Source organism: Balaenoptera physalus (assembly GCF_965194825.1).
Source record: "Balaenoptera physalus genome assembly, chromosome: 15".
NCBI lineage: Eukaryota > Metazoa > Chordata > Mammalia > Artiodactyla > Balaenopteridae > Balaenoptera > Balaenoptera physalus.
This window is the reverse complement of record NC_138894.1, coordinates 1,700,674-1,721,729: the sequence shown is the minus strand read 5'-3', so window position 1 is coordinate 1,721,729 and position 21,056 is coordinate 1,700,674. Positions and strand designations below refer to the sequence as shown.

Here is a 21,056-nt window from a genome sequence, read left to right as displayed (position 1 = left end):
GAAAGGGAGGAGCGGCGGTGGGGGGTCCGGCGGCCTCAGTGACGTGGAGGGCCGGGCGGGATGGCGCGAGGCGGGGTCCGGTCGGGAAGGGAGGGGAGCTGAGGGGAGGGGTCCCGCGGCCTCAGTGACGTGGGGGGCCGGGCGGGATGGCGCGGGGGCAGGGGTCCAAGAGGGAGGGGAGGGGAGATGAGAGTCGGGGTCCAGTGGCCTCAGTGAGCTAGGGGGCGGGGCGGGCCGCGCGTCTCCACCGCACCCAGATGCCGCGCGCGCGAAGCGGGCCTGTCACAGGAGTGCCCAGACCTTTTAGAGAATGACCAGTTAGTGCCGGGGAGAGAATGGAGCACACTCGGGACACGAGGAGAAAGACGCGCGGAAAAGCGGCCGCGGCTTTTCTGACAGCCGGGGCGGGGCTGGAGCACAGATTGCGGCCGGACCGGGCGCCGGAAGTGGGCGGGGTCTGGGCGTGTCCCCTGGCAGGAGCGGCCATTGCGGACCGCTCACGGTCCGGAAGTGGGTGGAGCCAGGGCGTGTTCTCCGGAGAGAGCACTGATTGCGGCCTGCGCGGGGACCGAAAGGGGGCGGTGCGGAGAGGAGCGGGGCCTGCGGGAGCGGTGAGGCGGCCAGTGCGAAGGCCGGAAGTGGGCGTGTCCGTCCGGCGGGGGCGTGTCCGCGGGTGCGGCCGGGGGGCGGTAGGGGCTAGTCAGGCCGCTGCGGCGCGCGAGGAGCCTGAGGAGGGGCTGGCCGCGTCGGTCCGGAGCCGGCCAGGTGCGCGGCCGCGCATGGAGGGTCCAGTGGAGTGCGGGGCCCGGGACCAGGCCGAGCTGGAGCAGCCCGTCGGGGGCGCCCTGGGCGGGACGCCTGAGCAGCGCGCCCGCTGCCGCCTCAGGGAGCCGGGGCACTCGGCGGCAGACCCCGCCGACCCCTCCGACCCCGCGGACGGCGCCCAGAGCGCGCCCCCGGGGAGGCGGCCCCGCGGCGGCCCCGCGGAAGAGGGCGCGCGGCCCGAGGTGCCTGGCGATGCGCCGCGGCCCGGCCGCCCCGCGCCCCGGGAGGCGGCGGGGGGCTCCCCGCAGCTGCGGCGCGGCCCCGGGGGCGCGGACGGCGCGGCGGCAGAGGAGGAGGGCGCGGGCGCGCTGACGCTGGACCCGCTGGAGCACGCGTGGATGCTGTCGGCCGCCGACGGCCGCTGGGACATCCTAGAGGGGCTGCTGGCCTGCGAGCCCGGCCTGCTGGCCAAGCGCGACTTCATCACCGGCTTCACCTGCCTGCACTGGGCGGCCAAGCACGGCCGGCAGGAGCTGCTGGCACTGCTGGTGCGCTTCGCGGGCCAGCACCGGCTGCCGGTGAACATCAACGCGCGCACAAGCGGCGGCTACACCGCGCTGCACCTGGCGGCCATGCACGGGCACGTGGAGGTGGTGAAGCTGCTGGTCGGGGCCTACGACGCGGACGTGGACGTGCGCGACTACAGCGGCAAGAAGCCCTCGCAGTACCTGAGCCCGAGCACCGCCGAGGAGATCCGGACCCTGGTGGGCGCCCTGGACGAGGACGAAGCCGAGAGCGCGGCGGGCAGCGGGGGAGGGCGCTGGAGGCTCTCGAGGGTGCTGCCCTCGACCCTCATCTCCGGCAGGCTCTCACACGCTCTGGAGGACGGCGGGGACCACCACCACCACCACCATCACCATCACCATCACCTGGCCGAGGGATTGGCTGCGGGCAAAGCGAAGGAGCCGGGTCGCAAAGCCTCCGGCAGCTCTAGTGGGCGGATGAAACCCAGACTCAACAAAATCCGCTTCCGAACCCAGATCATCCACACCACACCCTCTTTCAGAGACCCGGAGCAGCCCCTGGAGGAGGGGGAGGACGAAGAGGAGGACCGGTCTTTTAAAGGCCACTCATCCTCATTCAAATTGAGACCCAAGTCCAATGTATTCGGGTAAAAATGATTTTTTTTAGAACGTTCTAAGACTTGTTTGTCGTCTTAGGAATAGGGTACTAGGTGTAGACAAGGAAGTGAGACCAGAAAAGACTTAAGCTAAATGCTGCATTCTTACTAAGGGGGGTTGGAAAGGATGGGGAGGAATTCTCCTTAGCAGTATGGCTGCAGTGGATTTCCAAGCGATTCCTCAAACCTTGACCTAGGCCTCTTTTCCCCCTGCCACCCTTCTGCGCTGGAGTCCCTGTTTCTAGGGACTGAAAGTGTATCTAAATCAGGCGCTGAGTTGATGATTGAGGGTCCCTTTGATTGAAACATTGCCGGATACCATGCAGAGTAAGGAGCATTGCACATTCGTATCTGTTTTTAATAGTGGCGACTCTTCCAAGAGCAACAGGAAATGCAAATTGTAATGAAGCTGGTAGTGTTTGTAAGTGTGAACAAACCGACATACTACCCTGTGTTTTTACTAATTGCATTTGTTTTTTAAGATGCTACTGAAGGTCAGGTCAGAGTTGAAATGCACAAATACTAATTAGAGAATAATGTGAATACAATTGGGAATCTCTTGGTACCCTACTTGTAAGTAGTGTTCACCTCTTTTCAAAAGCAATTTCAGCTTTGGTCACTGAACTAAAGAAATAGGCAGCATTCACTTTTGAGTTAATCTGTTGTGTGGTTTCCTCTTAATTATCTCTAATACCACTGCACTTAGTATTAAGGTACATTATTAATAACTACACAAATTTTTATTTAAAGAAAACACTTTTAACAACCTATGGTACTTTTAAGTAAATATTGCCTCTGGTTCTGATTCTCACTAATTTGTTTTGCTTTTCCAAAAGTCTGAATTTGTCGGAGTTTTTATTCTGGGGGTCATTTAACCGTTGGTTCTACTTGGCATGACCCTATTTGGCAGTGCTTAGAGTTGAATTGCCTACAGAAACTATTTCTGGTTTAGATTATTAACAAAAATTGACATAAATGTTAGTGAACTGATGCTTCTGTAAAGTAATTATTAAATGAACTTAATGATTCTCACATAAGGTACACTTTTTATTTTACTAATGAAATACATTCATAGTCTCAATACTTTGTAGCAATGTTTTACAAATGTTTAAAATACTCAATCTTTTCAATTTTCCAGTGTTTCCTTGAATCTATTAGAGACATGGAGTGAAGTTATTGGAAAGCTGGCTAGTAAATCTACCCAGTTAAAAATAGCACTTTATAAAAGGGAAAAGAAAATAGATGGGACTATTTCTATATTTAAATGCTGCTGGCTATTGAATCCCTTCACATATAAGTGAAAAAATATCGGTCATTAAAATTAAAGACTTGTTTAACTGTGGTTCTTAACTATATTTTGTTCAGATATGTTAGGGTGAGTGTCTTTATAATTATTGTTCAGTTTAACTCACAGGCATATTAAATTCACTTGTAACAAGATTCAAAACGACTTGTGGGAGACTAATTCCAAAACGTCCTTCTCCCTTGGTCTTTTTGGTCTCATAGTTGCTGAAATATAAGTATTGCAGCCTGTAGTGATGACAGAGTGAGTTAACAGATTGCAGAGTGAATGAACCAATACATGAATTGCACAGAACTGCAGTATTTAGAGAGTTCTTAGATCTTTAATTTCCAAAGTTGTAGAAATTTGTAACAAGTTGGTCACACCTCTCTAGACAGCAATTGATTTCGTTTAAAGACTAACGAAAAACATTCACATAAAATATATAAACTATTGTCCATTTGTGTGCCTTTACTTTTGTTTTAGGATTATGGAAGTGGGATATGTACATTTGAGAAGCACTTTTACCCATACATGTGGGTGAAAATCTAATTTTGTATAAATCAAAATTAGGTTCCTTGAAGGTGAAAAGCAGTCATTTGTTCCGGATCATACACACATTGCCTGTATCTAGTGCGGGGTAAGTTGTAACTTCTCACTGAGTCTTCGGTTTCAAGGACGTGTGAAGCCAAACTGAACCATAAAAACACTGCGGAACCACCTCCCCGTTCCACTGAACAGTCAGTGTTAATCTCTCAAATGTGTATGTTAGTGCCTAATTGCACAGAATCTATAATTTGCTAGATCTTTAGGGATTGAGTCAATACTTAACATGCTTTTCACATTAAAGAATTCATCTTTTCAGATAAAATATACTTTAAAATTTCAAAAATCTTTCCTGGGGGAACTTCTAGCATTCCTTGTCATGATGTACTTGTGTGCAGTAAGTGCAGCATTTTCATCTACTTAACTCTGTTCCTCTTATTTTTTCAATTTCTAAATTGAGATTATAAAAAGCAAGTGATTTGTGTAATTTGATGTTTGTGGAGTTGTGCCTACCATCAATGGAAATATGCACGCCAGTTACTCAGAGGTCGTTGATGTGAAACTGTGGTTAGAAAATCCAGGTGTGTCGGTGTGTTTCTTACAGGTGCACTGGACACTAGTGAATTTGTCACAGCTCTCTTCACTTTTATGGTGTATAAAGTGCAGCTAGCATATAAAACTTGAAAATATGGCACTAGTCTATTCATGCCTGAAATCTTGGAGTCCAGGATGCCTTGTCTCTTACTTTTCAAATAAGTGAAACTTTGGGAGTTTAGAATGTAAAATTTGTAAAGTTTGTTTTGTCAAAATAAAACGTTCACACTAGATTTTTCCTCTGAATTGTCTAAATCACTATAGTCCTTTATATTTTTACCTGTCTGGGGTTTTACATTTCGCACAATGCTTTTTGAAGTTTGCATCTATTTGATCCTTTTTCTATCCCTTAAATCACTGGCCGTATATCCTTAATTTACAGATAAGGGAATGAAGGTTGATGCTGTTCAGGGTTACAAAGTCAATGGCAGTAAGATCTCAAGACTTGGTGCTTTTCCACAACATTATCTTTTCTGCACTTTGAATTGCCAAATTTTGGCAAAGGTGCTGCAGTTGGGCACCAGCGGTGGAGGAATCAGCTTGGGGAGAGGGTAGTAACTCTACCACTACCTTAAAAAAAAAAAAATTGCAAATGAAGGGACCAACAAGGGATTAATCTCCAAAACATGCAAACAACTCATAGAGCTCAATATCAAAAAAAAAAAAAAAACAATCAAAAAATAGGTGGAAGATCTAAATAGACATTTCTCCAAAGAAGACATACAGTTGGCCAAAAAGCATATGAAAAGATGCTCAACATCACGAATTATTAGAGAAATGCAAATCAAAACTACAATGAGGTATCACCTCACACCAGGAAGAATGGCCATCATCAAAAAATCTACAAACAAATAAATGCTGGAGAGGGTGTGGAGGAAAGAAAGGGAACCCTCTTACACTGTTGGTGGGAAGGTAAATTGGTGCAGCCACTATGGAGAACAGTATGGAGGTTCCTTAAAAAACTAAAATAGAATTACCATATGACCCAGCAATCCCACTCCTGGGCATGTATCTGGAGAAAAGTGTAATTTGAAAAGATACATGCACTCCAATGTTCATTACAGCACTGTTTACAATAGCCAGGACGTGGAGGCAACCAAAATGTCCATCAACAGAGGAATGGTTAAAGAAGATGTGGTACATACATACAATGGAATATTACTCAGCCATTAAAAAAAGAATGAAATAATGCCACTTGCAACAACATAGATGGACCTAGAGATTGTCATACTGAGTGAAGTAAGTCAGAGAAAGACATATATCATATGGTATCCCTTGTATGTGGAATCTAAAAAGAGGAGTACAAATGAACTTATTTACAAAACAGAAATAGAGTCACAGATGTAGAAAACAAACATGGTTACCAAGGGGGAAAGGGGGGGGATAAATTGGGAGATTGGAATTGACATATACACACTACTATATATAAAATAGATAACTAATAAGAACCTACTGTATAGCACAGGGAACTCTATTCAGTACTCTGTAATGACCTGTATGGGAAAAGAATCTAAAAAGAACGGATGTATATATGAGTGTAACTGATTCACTTTGCTGTAAAGCAGACACTAACACAACATTGTAAATCAACTATACTCCAATCAAAATTAATTCAAAAAAATTTTAAAAACCCATGGCTCAAGCACACACCAGCTACCAGAAACCCTCCCTTCCCAGACTGGAGCTTAAGGAAGATGGGAATGCCTTTTTCCATTTTCTTTAATATCCATCAAGCATTGGACATTAATGAATTTATTTCCTCATCAAGGTTGCCTTTGATCTTTGTTTTAACCAAGTTCAGCAGGTGGCAGAGGGACTTGTGAATCTTTGCCGTAACTGTCCGCCATTGGTCCCTCTCAGGAAGATCCTGCTATGATTGCTGCTGGGGCTTTTTGTTGTTGCTGTTAATTTATGACAGCTTATAAAACAAGATAAGTCTAGTTTCTGCTTCTAGAATGACTTCTTTCCTTAGAAGTACGTATCTTAAAAGGATTCATTGAGGAGTCCCCATGAAGATATCTTTGTGATTTTTCCTAGTGAAAGAGTATTTTTTGTTTTGCTAAATACATGGTATTATTTAGAGTTTCTTGTAAATCAATCCTAAAAGTACTTGGGAATTTGCTGCAAACCAGTGTTCCTTCAATGATGAGTCCGATAGTTACTATTAGAGGGCTGGGAGGTGACCCTTCGTGAACCTGTTTTTCAAGATATAGCAGCACAGTTGTTTGCAACACTATCAGATTTTTTTTTTTCTGAAGAATACTGCTTTCATGTTACCAAACTTTTTTCTCCTCAATCTTCTCTTCAAAGGTCAGTTTTGTCTCAGGAAGTGACTTCCCCATTCAGCTGATAAAGTGTCTGCTTTTCCATATTTATCGGGGAATGAATGACAAGTGTGCCCACAGGCACAATGCCTGGCATGTCGAAGGTACACAATAAGGGTTTTGTTTTAATGGAAAACTCTAAGGAAATTTTTCATAATGTTGCATCACATGGATAATGTCAACAATATGCCTTCATTCCAACTGAATAAAGGTAAGAATTTTTCCTACAATGTGGCTCTACTGCCAGCCAACCCCTGCATCTGCAGCCTAGCCCAAGGAACAATCTATTCCAATCCTGGAGGTAAAATCGGCTTTATTAGGATTTTACTTTGTAAGCAATTTAAGAGATTTTCAACCAGTAAATTTGATTATAAGAAGTTTTACCTTACAAGTTTATTCAAGTACATAATCCCTAGGAGAATCTGCTTTAACTGGCTTTAAATATTCTAAGTATTATCATGCATACAAATGACTACTTATTCTGTGAAACCATGAAAAGCAAGAGAATAGGGAGATGAAGTTTATTTCAGCTTAGAGAACTTTCTAATAATCATTTTAAACATGCCATGGACTGTCGCATAAGGTAGAACACTCAGCCTTTGGAAATATTTGGTCAGGGGTTACATGAGGACCTGAAAAGCTAAAACAGATCATTTTAAAGCACCCCTGTGACTGATGCGGTATTGAGAAACACTGCTCTAGGCCTTCCACTCTGACCAAAGTTTCAGCCCAAATTTGGCTGACTTAGAATGAAGTTTAATAGTAAAGTAGGATCGTAAAAGTTTTTTGTTTTTTTTTTTTAAACCAAACTTTACGCTGCTCTGATCAAAGAACCTGGAAGTGCCTGTTAGAATATTCTTCCGGGTCTGTAAGAAACTTTGAGCTAAATACTCTAGAAAGATCATTGAGAATCCTCGAGATTTGTCCAGAAGTTTCCAATATTGATGAATGTGATCTTCAAGTTTTGTCTTCATCCATTCGGGCTGCTGAAACAGAATCCCATAAACTAGGTGGCTTGTAAACAACAGTTACAAGTTGAGTTTGTTTTTCACAGTTATGGAAGCCGGGAGCGCAAGATCAAGGCCCCGGCAAATTTGGTGTCCAGTGAGGGCCCGCTTCCTGGTTCACAGACGTCTGGCTGTTCCCTGTGTCCTCCCGCTGTCACGTCAGAGGGTCTCTGGTAAGGGCACTAATCCCGTCATTAGATGAAGCCCTCCAAAAGGCCCCACTTCCTCACACCATCAGCTTGGGGTTTGGGTTTCAGCACGAATTCTGGGGGACACAAACCTTCAGTCCATGACAGCTTGCATTCACCAGGCAGTTACTTGGTTGCAGTCAGCAGTTCCACGTCCTGCTGCAGGCTGAGTCGGCACCGAGGGGATTGAAAGCTGGCCGAGGGTGTTCTTCGGCTGTAAACACCGTCAGTTCTCCCAGGAGGCAGGCTGTGCACGCCAGGCAAGGTTTTAAGCACTTTATGAAAAGTAAGCTGTTTAATTCTCCCACCTCCCCCCGCCCCAACTCTAGCATCTCCGTTTCGTTGATGAGGAGTCCGTGGCAGAAACTGGCTGCTTGCCCAAGTTCACAAAGCGAGTTGGCAGCAGAGCCTGGCCTTGAACTCAGGCAGCTGGGCGCCAGGCCACGCGGGGACCACAAGCTGTGCCACTTCTCTGGGAGCACAGAAGGCAGGGCTACCACCCTGTGATGGAGAGAGCGCACTGTCCCTGTGGAAGAAGAGACCAGACAAACCGCAGACAAGCACTAATGGGCGAGACAGATTGGACTTGCACACTTAATATTGTTTCTGCACAGGAAAAGAATAGAACTGGACTTTTGGGTGTTCGGTCCTTTCCATCTCACCTAGGGTAAAATTCATCTGCGGTGGGAAAGAACATCTCCTTAGCTCCCAGTGGTGGAGTTGCCAAAATGTGCAGGGTGTGGTTATGTTTCTCTCTTTCCTCTCCCCCAACCTCCACCAACTTGTCTGAGCACTTGAGCTCTAGTGGAAGGGCCCATTCTGCATAATCCTGGGATTATAGGTGGACCTGGAAGAGAACCACCAACACGGCAACCACTTTCCTTACCATAAATTTCTAAATTTGTAACCCACTAATTCCGAATTTTGGAATCTCATTTTGGAATAGGCAGACGCTTGCCTTTGCTCTACTACAAAGGGTGATGGTTGAAGATGGTTGAATGTCTTTAAGAACATAATATTTTTTTTGAAGGTAATTTTCTCTTTTTTTTTTTTATAGATTTAATTAAGTTTTTTTGGCTGCCTTGGGTCTTTGTTGCTGCACGCTGGCAGAGAGCTGGGGCTACTCTGCCTTGCTGTGCGCGGGCTTCTTAGTGCGGTGGCTCCTCTTGTTGCAGAGCACAGGCTTCAGTACCTGTGGCCCAGGGGCTTAGTTGCTCCGCGGCCTGTGGGATCTTCCCGGACCAGGGCTCGCACCGGTGTCCCCTGCGTTGGCAAGCGGATTCTTAACCACTGCGCCACCAGGGAAGTCCCAAGAACAGAATCTTTAAGGATATCTCCTCATTGCTTGCAAACTACTCTTAAAAAATGAGTTGCTACAACTTTGATACCCAATTAACTATGCATGAACTTCAAATGAATAAAAATGCCTTGCTTTAATTTATTTACTATTTTTATATTTTAAAAAATGTATACTCATGGACAGTTAGAAGAAGAAAGGGCGAAAAGTAAAGACGACTCATTTCTCCGCCATTTCCATCCCCGCGTTAACTCCAGCTAACGGTTCCTTCTATACTTTTGGGTATTGGACTTTTCTTTAATTCAGGCTGGCCTGTCTCCCTGATTTAAAATGATTTACCCAGTTTTTGCTGGGTTATACGGAATGCAGACGTTGAAGAAGTGAGAAAAAGCGGGTATTGAGCTTCCCGCCCCGGGGCGCCCTTGCAGCGGGAGGCGTGCGCACGCCCCGCCCCCGGGCTTCCGCCACAGCCGCCCGCACGCCGGCTTCCGGCCTCCGGCCGCGCTTCCGGCCCCTCGCCGCCCACAGCAGGCCCTATCCAGGCCCGGCACCCTTCTCCGAGCTGCGCAGGCAGCGGGGTCGCTTCCTGCCGCTGCCCCTTCCCTGCCTCCCAACCCTGACCACTTGACAGTTTGCCGCCGCGTGCCCCCGGCTCCCGGGGCCCTGGTTTTCTGGCCCCTGTCTGTTCCCAAGAGCACATGGCTTCGTCTCGCCCCGCCATCCTGAACGTGCTTCCTCTCAGCAACTGTTTGAGGACTGGGGAATGAACGGCTCTTCTGGCCACCTGGCCCTCCCGCCGTCTGTACTTTGCCCACAACTTTGGGATCTTCAAGAAGGGGATGCATCTGGAGCTGCTTTTCCTCAGACCTGTGCTGCGTGGCGCTGGTGGAGAGCTGCTAGGAGGTGAGTCCGGGGTCTGTGTGAGGCCATGTTGTCCATTTAAAAGCCATCCCACCCTGGTTATCTTCCCCAGGGCCTTGCCCAATGCCTGTTCCTGGGAAAGTTCCTTCCAGGAGAGGTAACGCGTTAAACCTTAATGGCCACTAGAAAACCGTGCATTCCTTGATCAAAAAGCTGGAAAACCACCTTCAAAACAAATTTAGCGTCCTGAAAAAACTCCACAGCAAGATTGGTAAGGTTGGGGTGGGGAGAGGAAAGGAGAAGGGAGAGAGGACCCAGGAGAGCCTGAGGTGGGGAGCCCTGGATGGCGATCTTCTCCTGCGCCATCTTTGTGCCCGTTTACGTCTACAGAAATATGACGGTCGCCCTTCTGTGCACCATCAGGGCTCGGCGTCCCCTGTCAGTCTGCAGGCTCCAGGAGGGAGGCTCTGCATCCCCTGCTCTGGCAGCTGTTTGCATCAAAGTGTTCAAAGGAGACCATGGGGGTCTGGATGTGGTCTGAGGCCAAGATGAAAACGCCTCGGTTCAGCCCATCCTACAAAACTGTTTTGCGGGAACCTCCCCTGGGGATGTTCCTGGCGGTCAGCTCCTCCTTCCTCCCTGGCGGGGAAAATAGACTCTGCACCGGGTGACCCTTCTGTTTGCGGCGGGTTCCACGCACTTCCTGCCGTCTCTTGCGTGAACACAGGCATCTGTTTATTCAGGTGTGGGCTGTGTTGAAATTAAGCCCTTATCTAACTGCGGAGCAAGTGAACAGAATAGAGGAGTATTTAAGCGAAATGTTGCTGGGGGCGAGGGGGACTTTAAACCACCACCATGTGCCTTTCGTTCGAGGTGAATTCTGCCACTAGTACAGGATATTGAGGAGGGAATTCCTAACACCAGTGGAAAGTCGGGCAGGCTAGACCTTGAGGTCATTTTAATTAGAAACTTGTGTGATAGAGATGCTTATTCTCGCGCTCCAGAAACCTAGCTGCAGGTCACGCTCTGTGTTCGCTAACCCCAGGACCTATGTTGAAGCAGACATTTGTCAGCCTAGTTTGAGTTTGCTAAATAGAAATGAATTGCACTTGTAACATCTTGTAATTCAGATTTTTCATCAATTCATGTTGATCTCACCCCCAATTAGTATTGCTTTTAGTATTTTAAAATACTTACTTAGATATAATTGACTCATGAAAAACCTAGATTACTTTCTCCTTGAAAGCGACCACTATTTCTTTACAACTGGAAAATTGATCTGCCATTTACTTGCCATTTAAACGTAGGCAGCTATGTATTTTGAGTTTCAGTAGTTCATCTATAAATTGGAGGTGATAAATCCTGTATGTACAGCCCATCACACTTAGTGGTTTTGAGATTCAAATGATATATCGTGAGGACGGTTTAAAATACTAAATAAAGTACTGACCACATCACAAGTGGAATTAAAACAGGAGTTCTTTTTCCCTCTTTTCTCTCCAAATCAGGCTGTTTTCTTCCTCTTCTAAAATCATAAAAAGGCATAGGGTGATGTATACCAAATTAAATCTGATCTTTACCTCTGGGGAAAAGGAGAACGAAATGGAGAAACTAACTGTATCTATGGAGTTTTGTTTCTTTAAAAAAATCTGAATCAAACATAGCAAGATGTTTAAATATGATAAAGCTGGGTGATGGGTAGACATTTACTATATTTTTCTATATGTTTGGAATATTGCACAAGGGAAAAAAGAACAAGACAGGCATTCTTTGGTCTTCTGTGTCATGGCACTTCCGTTCTCCCTCACTGTGCTGCTTACCTGAACTCATTCACGATAAAAATCTAAGTGATAAAGCATGACTGTCCCTGAGACCTGGCGAGATTGCACGGAAGAGGCCACGGCAGGAGCACCAGCGGGCAGAAGGGGAGTGGGCTGGTCTGCAGGCGGTCACACAACTCCACTGCAGCCCCGTCCAAGCCTCACGTCTCTCCCACTCACAGCTATGCCTGTCAGACCCGCAAATCTGGGAATTTTACCTAGACTGGCTTCCAAACTGCTGCTCGCAGGTTAGGAAGATCAAAGTGAGGTGTGGGCTACAGTGCCATGTCACCCACAGGCAGGCTGGCCGTGGGGTTCCTCCGGGAGCAGAGTCTTGGTGTGGTCTTTAGCCTCGGGATGCTAGAGCCGTGTGGAGGCACCCATCCCTGGTGTGGACGCAGCTGGGGCAGTGCGGGCCTGGATCCGCAGCTGAGGCAAAAACCCACACTTCTGTATGGAAGTGAAGAAAATGCTTACGGAAAGCACTCAATTCTATGTATACACTGATGACTTTTCAGTAAACTCACCACAGCAGCTGTGTAACGGGTCACCCAGAATGAGACACAAGGCGACACCAGCCCTAGAAAACCCTCTCGCGCCCCTTCCGGTCACTGCCCTCCTCGCAAGGGCGACCCTCTCTGGGCTCGTGACTCTGATGACAAAGATTCATTTTGACTGTTTTGTACTCCTTGTGTCTGACTTTTTTGCTCAACAGTATTTGTAAGATTTGTCCATGTTCTCGCTTATGGTGGCAGTTGTTTATTCTCCTTGCTGTGTAGTTGTGTGACTGTAACAGTTTCTCTCTTCTCCTGTTGATGTCGATGCGCGCTTCTGTTCGGGGCCTCTTGAGCTGTGCTGCTGTTCGCGGGCGGCTCTGTGATGTGAAGCGCTGGTCCTGGTGCGGCGGCGGCGGCGGGGCCCGACTTCCTGGTTCTCCGTCTTCCGGGCGGTGAAGACGGGGCGGCCCCATGGTCCTCTGTTTGGTGGTTTTCTGGGAGGGTCCTCAAAGCACGGCCTGCGGTCGTCCCCTAACACTCACGAGGCCCGGGGGACGGCAGGGGTCCCCTTTCCTGGTTTCTGTCACAGGCAGCTAAATCACTAACCATTAAAAAAGGGTGTTTCCTATTTTCCCGAATGTGGCCACATCGGTTTACACGTGTACGCTTCCCTCACTGTCCACATTCGTATTCTCATACTTTCTGCTAAACTCATCCTTTTTCCCCCAAAGCTGTCTGCCTTTTTTTTTAATGTGCTAATTATTTTATTGTTTTAAATTACATGGAATAGATTTTCTTTCTTTTCCCTTTTTTTCTTTATTGAAATATAGTCGATTTACCGTGTTGTGCCGATCGCTGCTGTACAGCAAAGTCTGTCTGCTTGCTTTATACCTTTTTCTGTTTCACACGTTTCACCAACATGACGACGTGCTACCTTTGCACAGCGGCACAGCTCAGGTGGTTCATTCAGTCTACTTTTTTTTTTTTTTAATGTAGGAGAAGGTAGCGCTTTCACAGTTTGTAGTGTAATGCCAAACTTTTTCTTACTTTTTAAAAAAAATTTAATTAATTAATTAATTAATTAATTAATTTATGGCTGTGTTGGGTCTTCGTTTCTGTGCGAGGGCTTTCTCTAGTTGTGGCAAGCGGGGGCCACTCTTCATCGCGGTGCGCGGGCCTCTCACTATCGCGGCCTCTCTTGTTGCCGAGCACAGGCTCCAGACGCGCAGGCTCAGTAGTTGTGGCTCACGGGCTCAGTTGCTCTGCGGCATGTGGGATCTTCCCAGACCAGGGCTCGAACCCATGTCCCCTGCATTGGCAGGCAGATTCTCAACCACTGCGCCACCAGGGAAGCCCCAGTCTACTTTTAAACCGTAGATATTTTTAAACCTTAAAAAATTTAAGTGAGATCATTATTCCTTTCCCTCTAGAGGAATCTCATGTTCTTGGCAAGCAAGTTGGCAATTATGTGTCCTACTAAATATAAATCCTACTGAATAGCTACTAGCAAATACAAACATTATTTGCCCTAAAGTAGTTTTTGAAAGATAAATTATATTGATTTTTTTATTTTACTGGGCCTTATTTTCCACAAGCTTGAAAAATGATAAATCTCTACCTTAATATAAAAATTAGCTTTATAAATATTTACTAAATAGAGAATTTATTTTAAAATCTCAATCCCACTTGGTACTAATTTGAGTGTTAAGTATGAAAATATTTGTATAACTGTGTATGTGTATATATACATTTTTGCTGATATTTATTCATTAAAAGTCATTCTGAGCTCATACAAGGAGAGCAGCAGTGTGCTTCCCCCATTGAGGAAACAGTGATCCAGGGCCCCAGGCTCTGCCCTTAAGAGACCCAGTCAGAAGTGAAACAGAACATGCCCCCAAAGCTGCAGTGCAGGAACGAATAAGAAAAACATCTATGTGGCTTATACAGACAAGGTGATGCTGAGGTTTAGAATGCTGACTGAAAAAAATTACACAGCCTGAAAGTTGAGAGTTCTGTTTTATTTGGCAGATGTTCTTAGGACCTCAGGCCCGGGAGGCAGCATCTCAAGTAACCCTGAGAGAACTGCTCCAAGGAGGCGAGGGGAGAGCCAGGTTATATAAAAGTTTTGCAACAAAGGACAGGTAGTCTGAACATCAAAAGATTATTGTTAACTAAAGAAAACCAGATATCTCAAAGAATTTAGCGCTTTTCTCTGTATGGGAAGATGCAAGAGTCTGGGCTCACTGAAATCATTCCTTTGATATGCACCTCAGCTCTCTGGGGCCAGTATCCCCTGTTTTCACATCCCGAGTTTCCTCAAGGCTCACCAGAGTGGCTGCAGTCTGATGGCTGCTAGATGGCAGGTATTCTTTGTTTCCTTCCTGAGTCCCCTCAGGGCTCACCAGCTCATGGTTGGAGGGCTGCAGTTGCTGATGACTGTGATATCCTTTCTTTACTGATATGGCGGGCAATATTTTATTTCTCAAGAAGATGAGATCATTTCCATCTGGAGGATCAGGGGAGACTTGTGGGGTAACAGCTAAAGATGTATAAGGATGGAAAGTTTCCAAGATTAAACACTTGAAATATATATTTTGAAAATACCCTGAGAGCACTGGTTCTCTGAAGGTTGTGTGAACTGTTGACTCATGGTCATCGTCGGATTGCAGGTACCATCTCTTGCAACTCTTGCTGTCCACATATGATGTTAACGCAAGTTCATGTGCCCGATGTACAGTGAGGCCAGACAAACTGAAACGTCAGAGTGTGGAGCAGAGAAAGGTTTATTGCAGGGCCACGCAAGGAGACAAGGTGGCTCTTGCCCTGAAAAGCCTCAAGCTCCCTGAAGGGTTTCAGCAAAGCCTTTTTAAAGGCCAGGAGTTGGGGAGGGGGGGCGGTGTCGCAGGGTACGTGATCCGCTCGTGCACGATCCTCTGATTGGCTGATGGTGAGGCAGCAGGGTGATGTCACAGGGGTCACAGTATCAGTCCTGAGGCTCCAGGAGGCCTGGGGCTGTGCGCTCATGATCATCAAGTAAGTTCATCCATTTGTCTGGGGGGGGCGCAGTTCACATCTGCAAAACAACTCAGGAGTGTGCATCGACTACTGTTATCCAGGTACTTCAGAGAGGAGCTAACGCAGAGGATATGGGGAGGGCCTGTCCCAGGAAGGCCCCAGAGGGTCCTGCTCCGTTACAGTCAAACAGCTGAGACAAGGGACAGTCATGTTGCCACAGAGCTAAGACTCAGACCTAAGCCTACAGAGTTTCAGCTTAATACTATTGCCTCCACTTAGACTATTTTCTATGGTTTGGATGAATTACCCTTTCTTATAATGGAGTATTTTGAGAAGAAGTCATTCGTAGTCCCAAATCTTTTTAGAAAGTGAGCTCAATATACAGATATCAATTCATAAGTTTGATGACATCTGTCATAACTTGCCAAATCCTTAATTTGGGAAATCCTAGATGTATGTTGACTTGTGTCCTAAGTCCCACCACTGCTAATATGAGGGTTGAAAATCAAGTGCTCAGGAGAGAAGCTACAAGTTCGTTAAGGCATTGGTGATCATTTTTGCATAATAAAGATTGTTTCTGGTCTTTGTCCTGGGTTCCTGGCATGAACCTCTAAAATCCCTTGAAATTTCCTGAGTGATAGTCTTTGTTATGCTAATGAAGTGACCCCTGGTGGGTCCCTAGACAGGTTCAGGATGGGAGCTGGTCACCAGAAAGGCCAACCCTGTGATTAGAAGGTTGGGACCTTGAACCCCCTGACCTTTGGGGGAGGGGATTGGGGCTGGAGATCGGGTTCGGTCACGTGACCAGTGATTTGCTCAACCCTGCCCACATAATGAAACCCCAGTCAAAGTTCTAGACAGACGCCCGGGCTTCCCTGTTTGGTGTGCAGGGAGGGAGAGAGGGCACAGAAACTCTGCATCTGGGACTCTCCCTGATCTTGCCCCCGTGTGTCCTTTAAAGTAACACTGCCCTCCTAAGTCTCGTGCTTCCTGAGTTCTGTTAGCTGTTCTAGTGAACCGTCAAACCTGGGAGGGTCACGGGAGCACCAAGTGTGCGTGGGGCAGCCTGCGGAGGACCCCGCCCTGCCCGTGAGGCCCACGCTGACCCCAGTGGCTGGAACTGGGTGTGGGCAGCAGCCAGGTGGGAGGAAACAGGTGTCACGTTATCTCTTCAGTACGTGCTGTCCAAGGTGAAGTACACAGGCACCATTTTGGATTTCTTTCCATTCCAGTTCCTTTCGGCTCCAAAATCTTAATAAGTTGCCATAAACTTATTGTCGTTCCTTTCTACTGTGCTCACGCTCTGTGGAAGCCGGGGTGGGAGAGCTGTGTCAGGGCCCTGGCAGGAGTCGGAAGGCACATTCAGCCAAAATTTGGGGAAAGACTTTCGAGTGAAGCAATGATTTTTTAAAGAATAGACAGGAGGAAGGGAACCAGCAGGGAAGGCTGAGGCTCCCAGGGAAGCTGTCCCTACCCTTGGGCCAGTGGAAGAGCTGCCCCCCAGGCCTGCCCCCCAGAAGGACACGTCACTGCCGTCCAGCCCTCGTCTCCCTCCTGCAGCGATTCTCAGGGGCGGGTGGAGGTGAAGACAAGGCTAAAAAGGAAACTTGGCTAGAGAATGAATCTGGGGGCAAACGGATGGTATCTAACAGCACAGAAAATGGGTGTCGGACTCAGCCTAAGAGACAGCTAGCTTCCCAGACTCCCACCGACTGGCTGATTTTCAGAGTCAGCGGGCATGTGCTTCTCCTGTAGCTGAGAGTTGATTCTATTTAATTCTCTTAAAAATCTAGTTTGTGCAGCAGCTGATACCATATGAGCGCCATTGTAGAAATACGGATTAACTGGTGGTTTTGATTGCAGTTTGTCACCTTTTCTGGGAAGCTTTTGGTGAGCTGGCTACATTATATGTTGCGCGTTCCCTGTTGCGTTTCCCCTGTGATACTGTGATTCAGTTTTTCTACCTGCCTGTTTTCCTACTACATGGTAAGCTTTTTTAAGGCGTGGATTTTCTCATGTTCCTTTCTGAAGAGTCAGCACAAAAATGTAAGCAAGTAACAAGAGACTGTAAGTTGAATAAGCTTACTTGAAAAATAATTAAAATGTTCATAAATAAAATGTATAATAATTTAAATTTAAACAAAAAATAAACTTAACGGACAGCCTTACACCAGGAGAGGAAAACAATCAACTGGAAGACACATTTAAAGAACTTTTCTAGAATATAGTTCAGAGACACAGATTTTATTTTAGTGTAAAAAAGAAGTTAAGACCCAGAAAGGGTAGGATGACATCAAAGAGACATGCATTTAGGATTTCAGTAGGAGAGAATAGAGAGAAAGAAGAAGCAATATTTAAAGAAATGATGGCGGGGAATTTTCCCCAGCTGATGGGAAAACACCAGTCATTGACCAGGAAGTCCAACAAACCACAAAAACCCAGGCCTAGAGACATACTTAAACTGACGAACATGAAACAAAGAGAAGACATTAAAACAAACCAGAGAGAAAAGACAGATCATCTCTGGAAAATGGACAGTTAGGGTGAGAGCTGATGTCTTGATGGCACAGTAAGCGCCCGAAGGTGGGGGATGATGGCTATAATATTAGTTATTTGCAAATAATATAAAGTCACAACCACAAATGAGAACCCATGAAGAAATAAAAAACTGGTGTCCATGAAAAATTAATCAGTCGATCTAAGAAAGAAATGGAAAATTTTATTCGAGTCAAATTTGAGGATTATAACCTGGGAAGAACATCTCAGAAAGCTCTGAGAATTCTTCCACCCATTAGAAGTCAAGGCACAGTCAAGTTTTTTGAGACAGAGGGCTGTACATCAAATGACATTATTTATTTATTTATTTATTTCATTTCATTTTATTTCACTTGGCTGCCCCGCACGGCTTGCAGGATCTTCCCGACCAGGGATCGAACCCAGGCCCCTGCAGTGAAAATGCGGAGTCCTAACCACTGGATCTCCAGGGAATTCCCTTCCAATGACATATCACTGACAGTTTACATAATCCAGATCTAAGCACAGTCGTGGTGGGCCATGTGAGCGCTTACAAGATCAAGAAGGAATGTTATCTTTTAAGGAGTTGTCTTGTTGATGCTGGGAGAATGTTACTCTTTATGCTTGAGCAGGTATTTCTGCTGATGGGGAGCTTTGGTGGATGCCTAATGCAGATACACGATGCACAGGGAGGGGAGAGAGGAGGCCAAAGGGCAGAGAAGAAATTTTTATGTTTAAATTTTTCTTGTCTTGCCATAAAATATGAATTTTATTTCACACTGGTAAACAATCATGATCATCTCTTTCTCATTAAATATTGCATTGCTGATACGTTTGCTTATTTTGTCATCTGCCAGCGCCCACTTGCACATAGGCTATGGCAAGAGCCTAAATGTTATTACCAGTTTATGGAGAATCCTGAAACTGATGATGTTTTATCCTAAGTTTTTCTGAAATTGCAAAAAGAACGGTTTTTGACTGTTTGTGATCGAGTTCTTTAATCCACTTTACACAACTTCAGTGTTTAGCAGAAGCGAGATAACTATTTGGCATATCGTATTTTAAAGGTTTTTTTTTTTTTTTGATGTGGACCATTTTTAAAGTCTTTATTGAATTTATTACAGTACTGCTTCTGTTTTATGCCTTGATCCCTTGGTCCCGAGGCATGTGGGATCCCAGCTCCCGGACCAGGGATCGAACCCTCATCCCCTGCACTGGAAGGCAGAGTCTCAACCCCTGGACCCCCAGAGAAGTCCCTCAAATTTTAATCGTTTATTTTTCAATGCTCCGACCTTGTCAAGTGGTGGGTGAGGACGTTTTACCCAGTGCTCACCGGTGGAGCCACACAGCACATCCTGAGAGGGAGCTGCACCTGGACTGGGCTGTCTGACCCTGTCTGAGCTGAGGAAGAAACGGAGATGGGGGGAGACAGTGGAAACCAAAAGGAAAGACAGGTGGTTCTCACTCCCGTGGTGGGTGCCAACTGGAGGTCATGCCCTTCGCTGCTGCTAAGTCATAAACGTGGATGAGACCCAGTCTCTACTCTCCCTACGACTGGAAATTGATACGTAAACAAAGAATCCTACTGCAGTTATTACGAATCCGATGATAGTTTAGAATACTCATGGTTTCTTATTTCACTGAGAAGGGCATACCAAGATACAGTTTTCCTGTTAACAATTATTATACATCAACTCCTGATACGATGCACTAGAAAAACACATGGCTGCTATGAAATCTCTGCCAAAGGTGCATGACCTGAACGGAGTCACTAGGAAACAGCTGACCAACCCAAATGGAGGGACTTTCTACAGTGTACTGAAATGTAGTCTTAAAAACTGTGAAGCCTGTGAAAGACAAAGACTGAGAGCTGTTCCAGGTTAAAGGAGACTCAAGAAATACGACAGCAAGTGCAGCACAGGAGCCAGGCTTTTCTTTTGCTGAAAGGACGTTATTGATGCCGCAAGCTCAGTTTCTGTGTGCACCGGTGCTGAATCAAATCTCGGAGAGAGTTTTGGGTGAAATAGAAAAGGAGAGCTTTATCACTTTGCCAGGCAAAGGGGGACACAGCGGGCTCCTGCCTTGAAAAACTGTGTGTCCCCCTCCTTGGAGAAGATAGTGAGAAGTTTTATAGTAATTGTTCAAAGAGGGCGTGGTCAGCTCGTGGACATTCTTCTGATGGGCTGGTGGTGAGGTATTCGGGAGTCGGCATCATCAACCTTCAGGTCCAGCTGGTCTGGGGTCTACATGCTTGTGGGCAGCATAACTTCGTTAAGTTAATCGTTAACTTCCGCCACCTGCAGGGGGTTTCAGTATCTGCAAAACAGCTCAAAGATATTGTTGTGTCTCTCTGTTGATGGGGAAACAGGACCCTGCCCCAAGGCTGCTCTTGACTGTTTGTTTCTTCCTGGTCTCACATCCCTTCCCTCCCCTAATTAACAACTGCTTGAATCTGCCCATTGGAACTCAGGGAAGGTCACGGGGGCTGGAAGAAGTCTGTTTCCTGTGATCAAAGAAATGGGGGGGCGGGGCGCCTTCCCTGGTGGCACAGTGGCTAAGAATCTGCCTGCCAATGAAGGGGACACGGGTTCGAGCCCTGGTCCGGGAAGATCCCACATGCCGAGGAGCAACTAAGCCTGTGTGCCACAACTACTGAGCCTGCGCTCTAGAGCCCGCAAGCCACAACTACTGAGCCTGTGTGCCGCAACTATGAAGCCCGCGTGCTTAGAGCCCGTGCTCTGCAATGAGAAGCCACCGCAATGAGAGGCCCCTGCTCACCACAACTAGAGAAAGCCCGCGTGCAGCAATGAAGACCCAACACAGCCAAAAAAAAAAACACAACATACTACTATTTAAAAAAAAAAGGAAGAAAAGAAAAGAAATGGGGGACACAGAAAGGCTTTGTGCCCAGGAGCCACACAGGGCCCTGCTCAGTATCATTATTAAGCTAAATTGGCCAAATCTGAATAAGGCCTGTAGATTATAATGGTATTGTGTGATGATAATTTCCTGGTTTTGGTCTTTGTTCTGTGGTTATGTAAGAGACTGTCCTTGCTTCCGGGAAATACACACTAACTATCTGCACTTAAGGACATCATGTCTGCAACTTACTTTCATATGATTCAGGGAAAGAAGCAAGAGACAGAGAAAGTCAGGGCAGGTGTGG

The 21,056-nt window shown here is 46.6% G+C and overlaps 1 protein-coding gene and 1 long non-coding RNA gene across 5 annotated transcripts in view; one reads left to right on the top strand and one right to left on the bottom strand.

Moving 5' to 3' along the window:
- The first annotated feature begins 136 nt into the window (after window positions 1–136).
- SOWAHC (sosondowah ankyrin repeat domain family member C) overlaps window positions 137–21,056 on the top strand; it is a 37,606-nt gene continuing 16,686 nt past the window's right edge. For 2 of the 4 annotated variants that reach the window (XR_014253926.1, XR_014253927.1), the window contains exons 1-3: window positions 137–1,936; window positions 7,746–7,871; window positions 8,216–10,086. Coding sequence is in view for 2 of the 4 variants with exons in the window: in XM_082426489.1 (XP_082282615.1) it covers window positions 336–1,936; window positions 7,746–7,871; window positions 8,216–8,393 (1,905 nt within the window). In the remaining 2 variants the exon portion in view is untranslated. Of the gene's footprint in view, window positions 1,937–3,713; window positions 4,601–7,745; window positions 7,872–8,215; window positions 13,027–21,056 lie in introns of those variants that run through there. The other 2 variants (XM_082426489.1, XM_082426490.1) reach the window with 2 other exon arrangements.
- Window positions 13,153–21,056, bottom strand: part of LOC309643651 — a 41,824-nt gene continuing 33,920 nt past the window's right edge. The window contains exon 3 of the long non-coding RNA XR_014253947.1: window positions 13,153–20,206. This is a non-coding gene — a long non-coding RNA (uncharacterized lncRNA). The remainder of the gene's footprint in view (window positions 20,207–21,056) is intronic.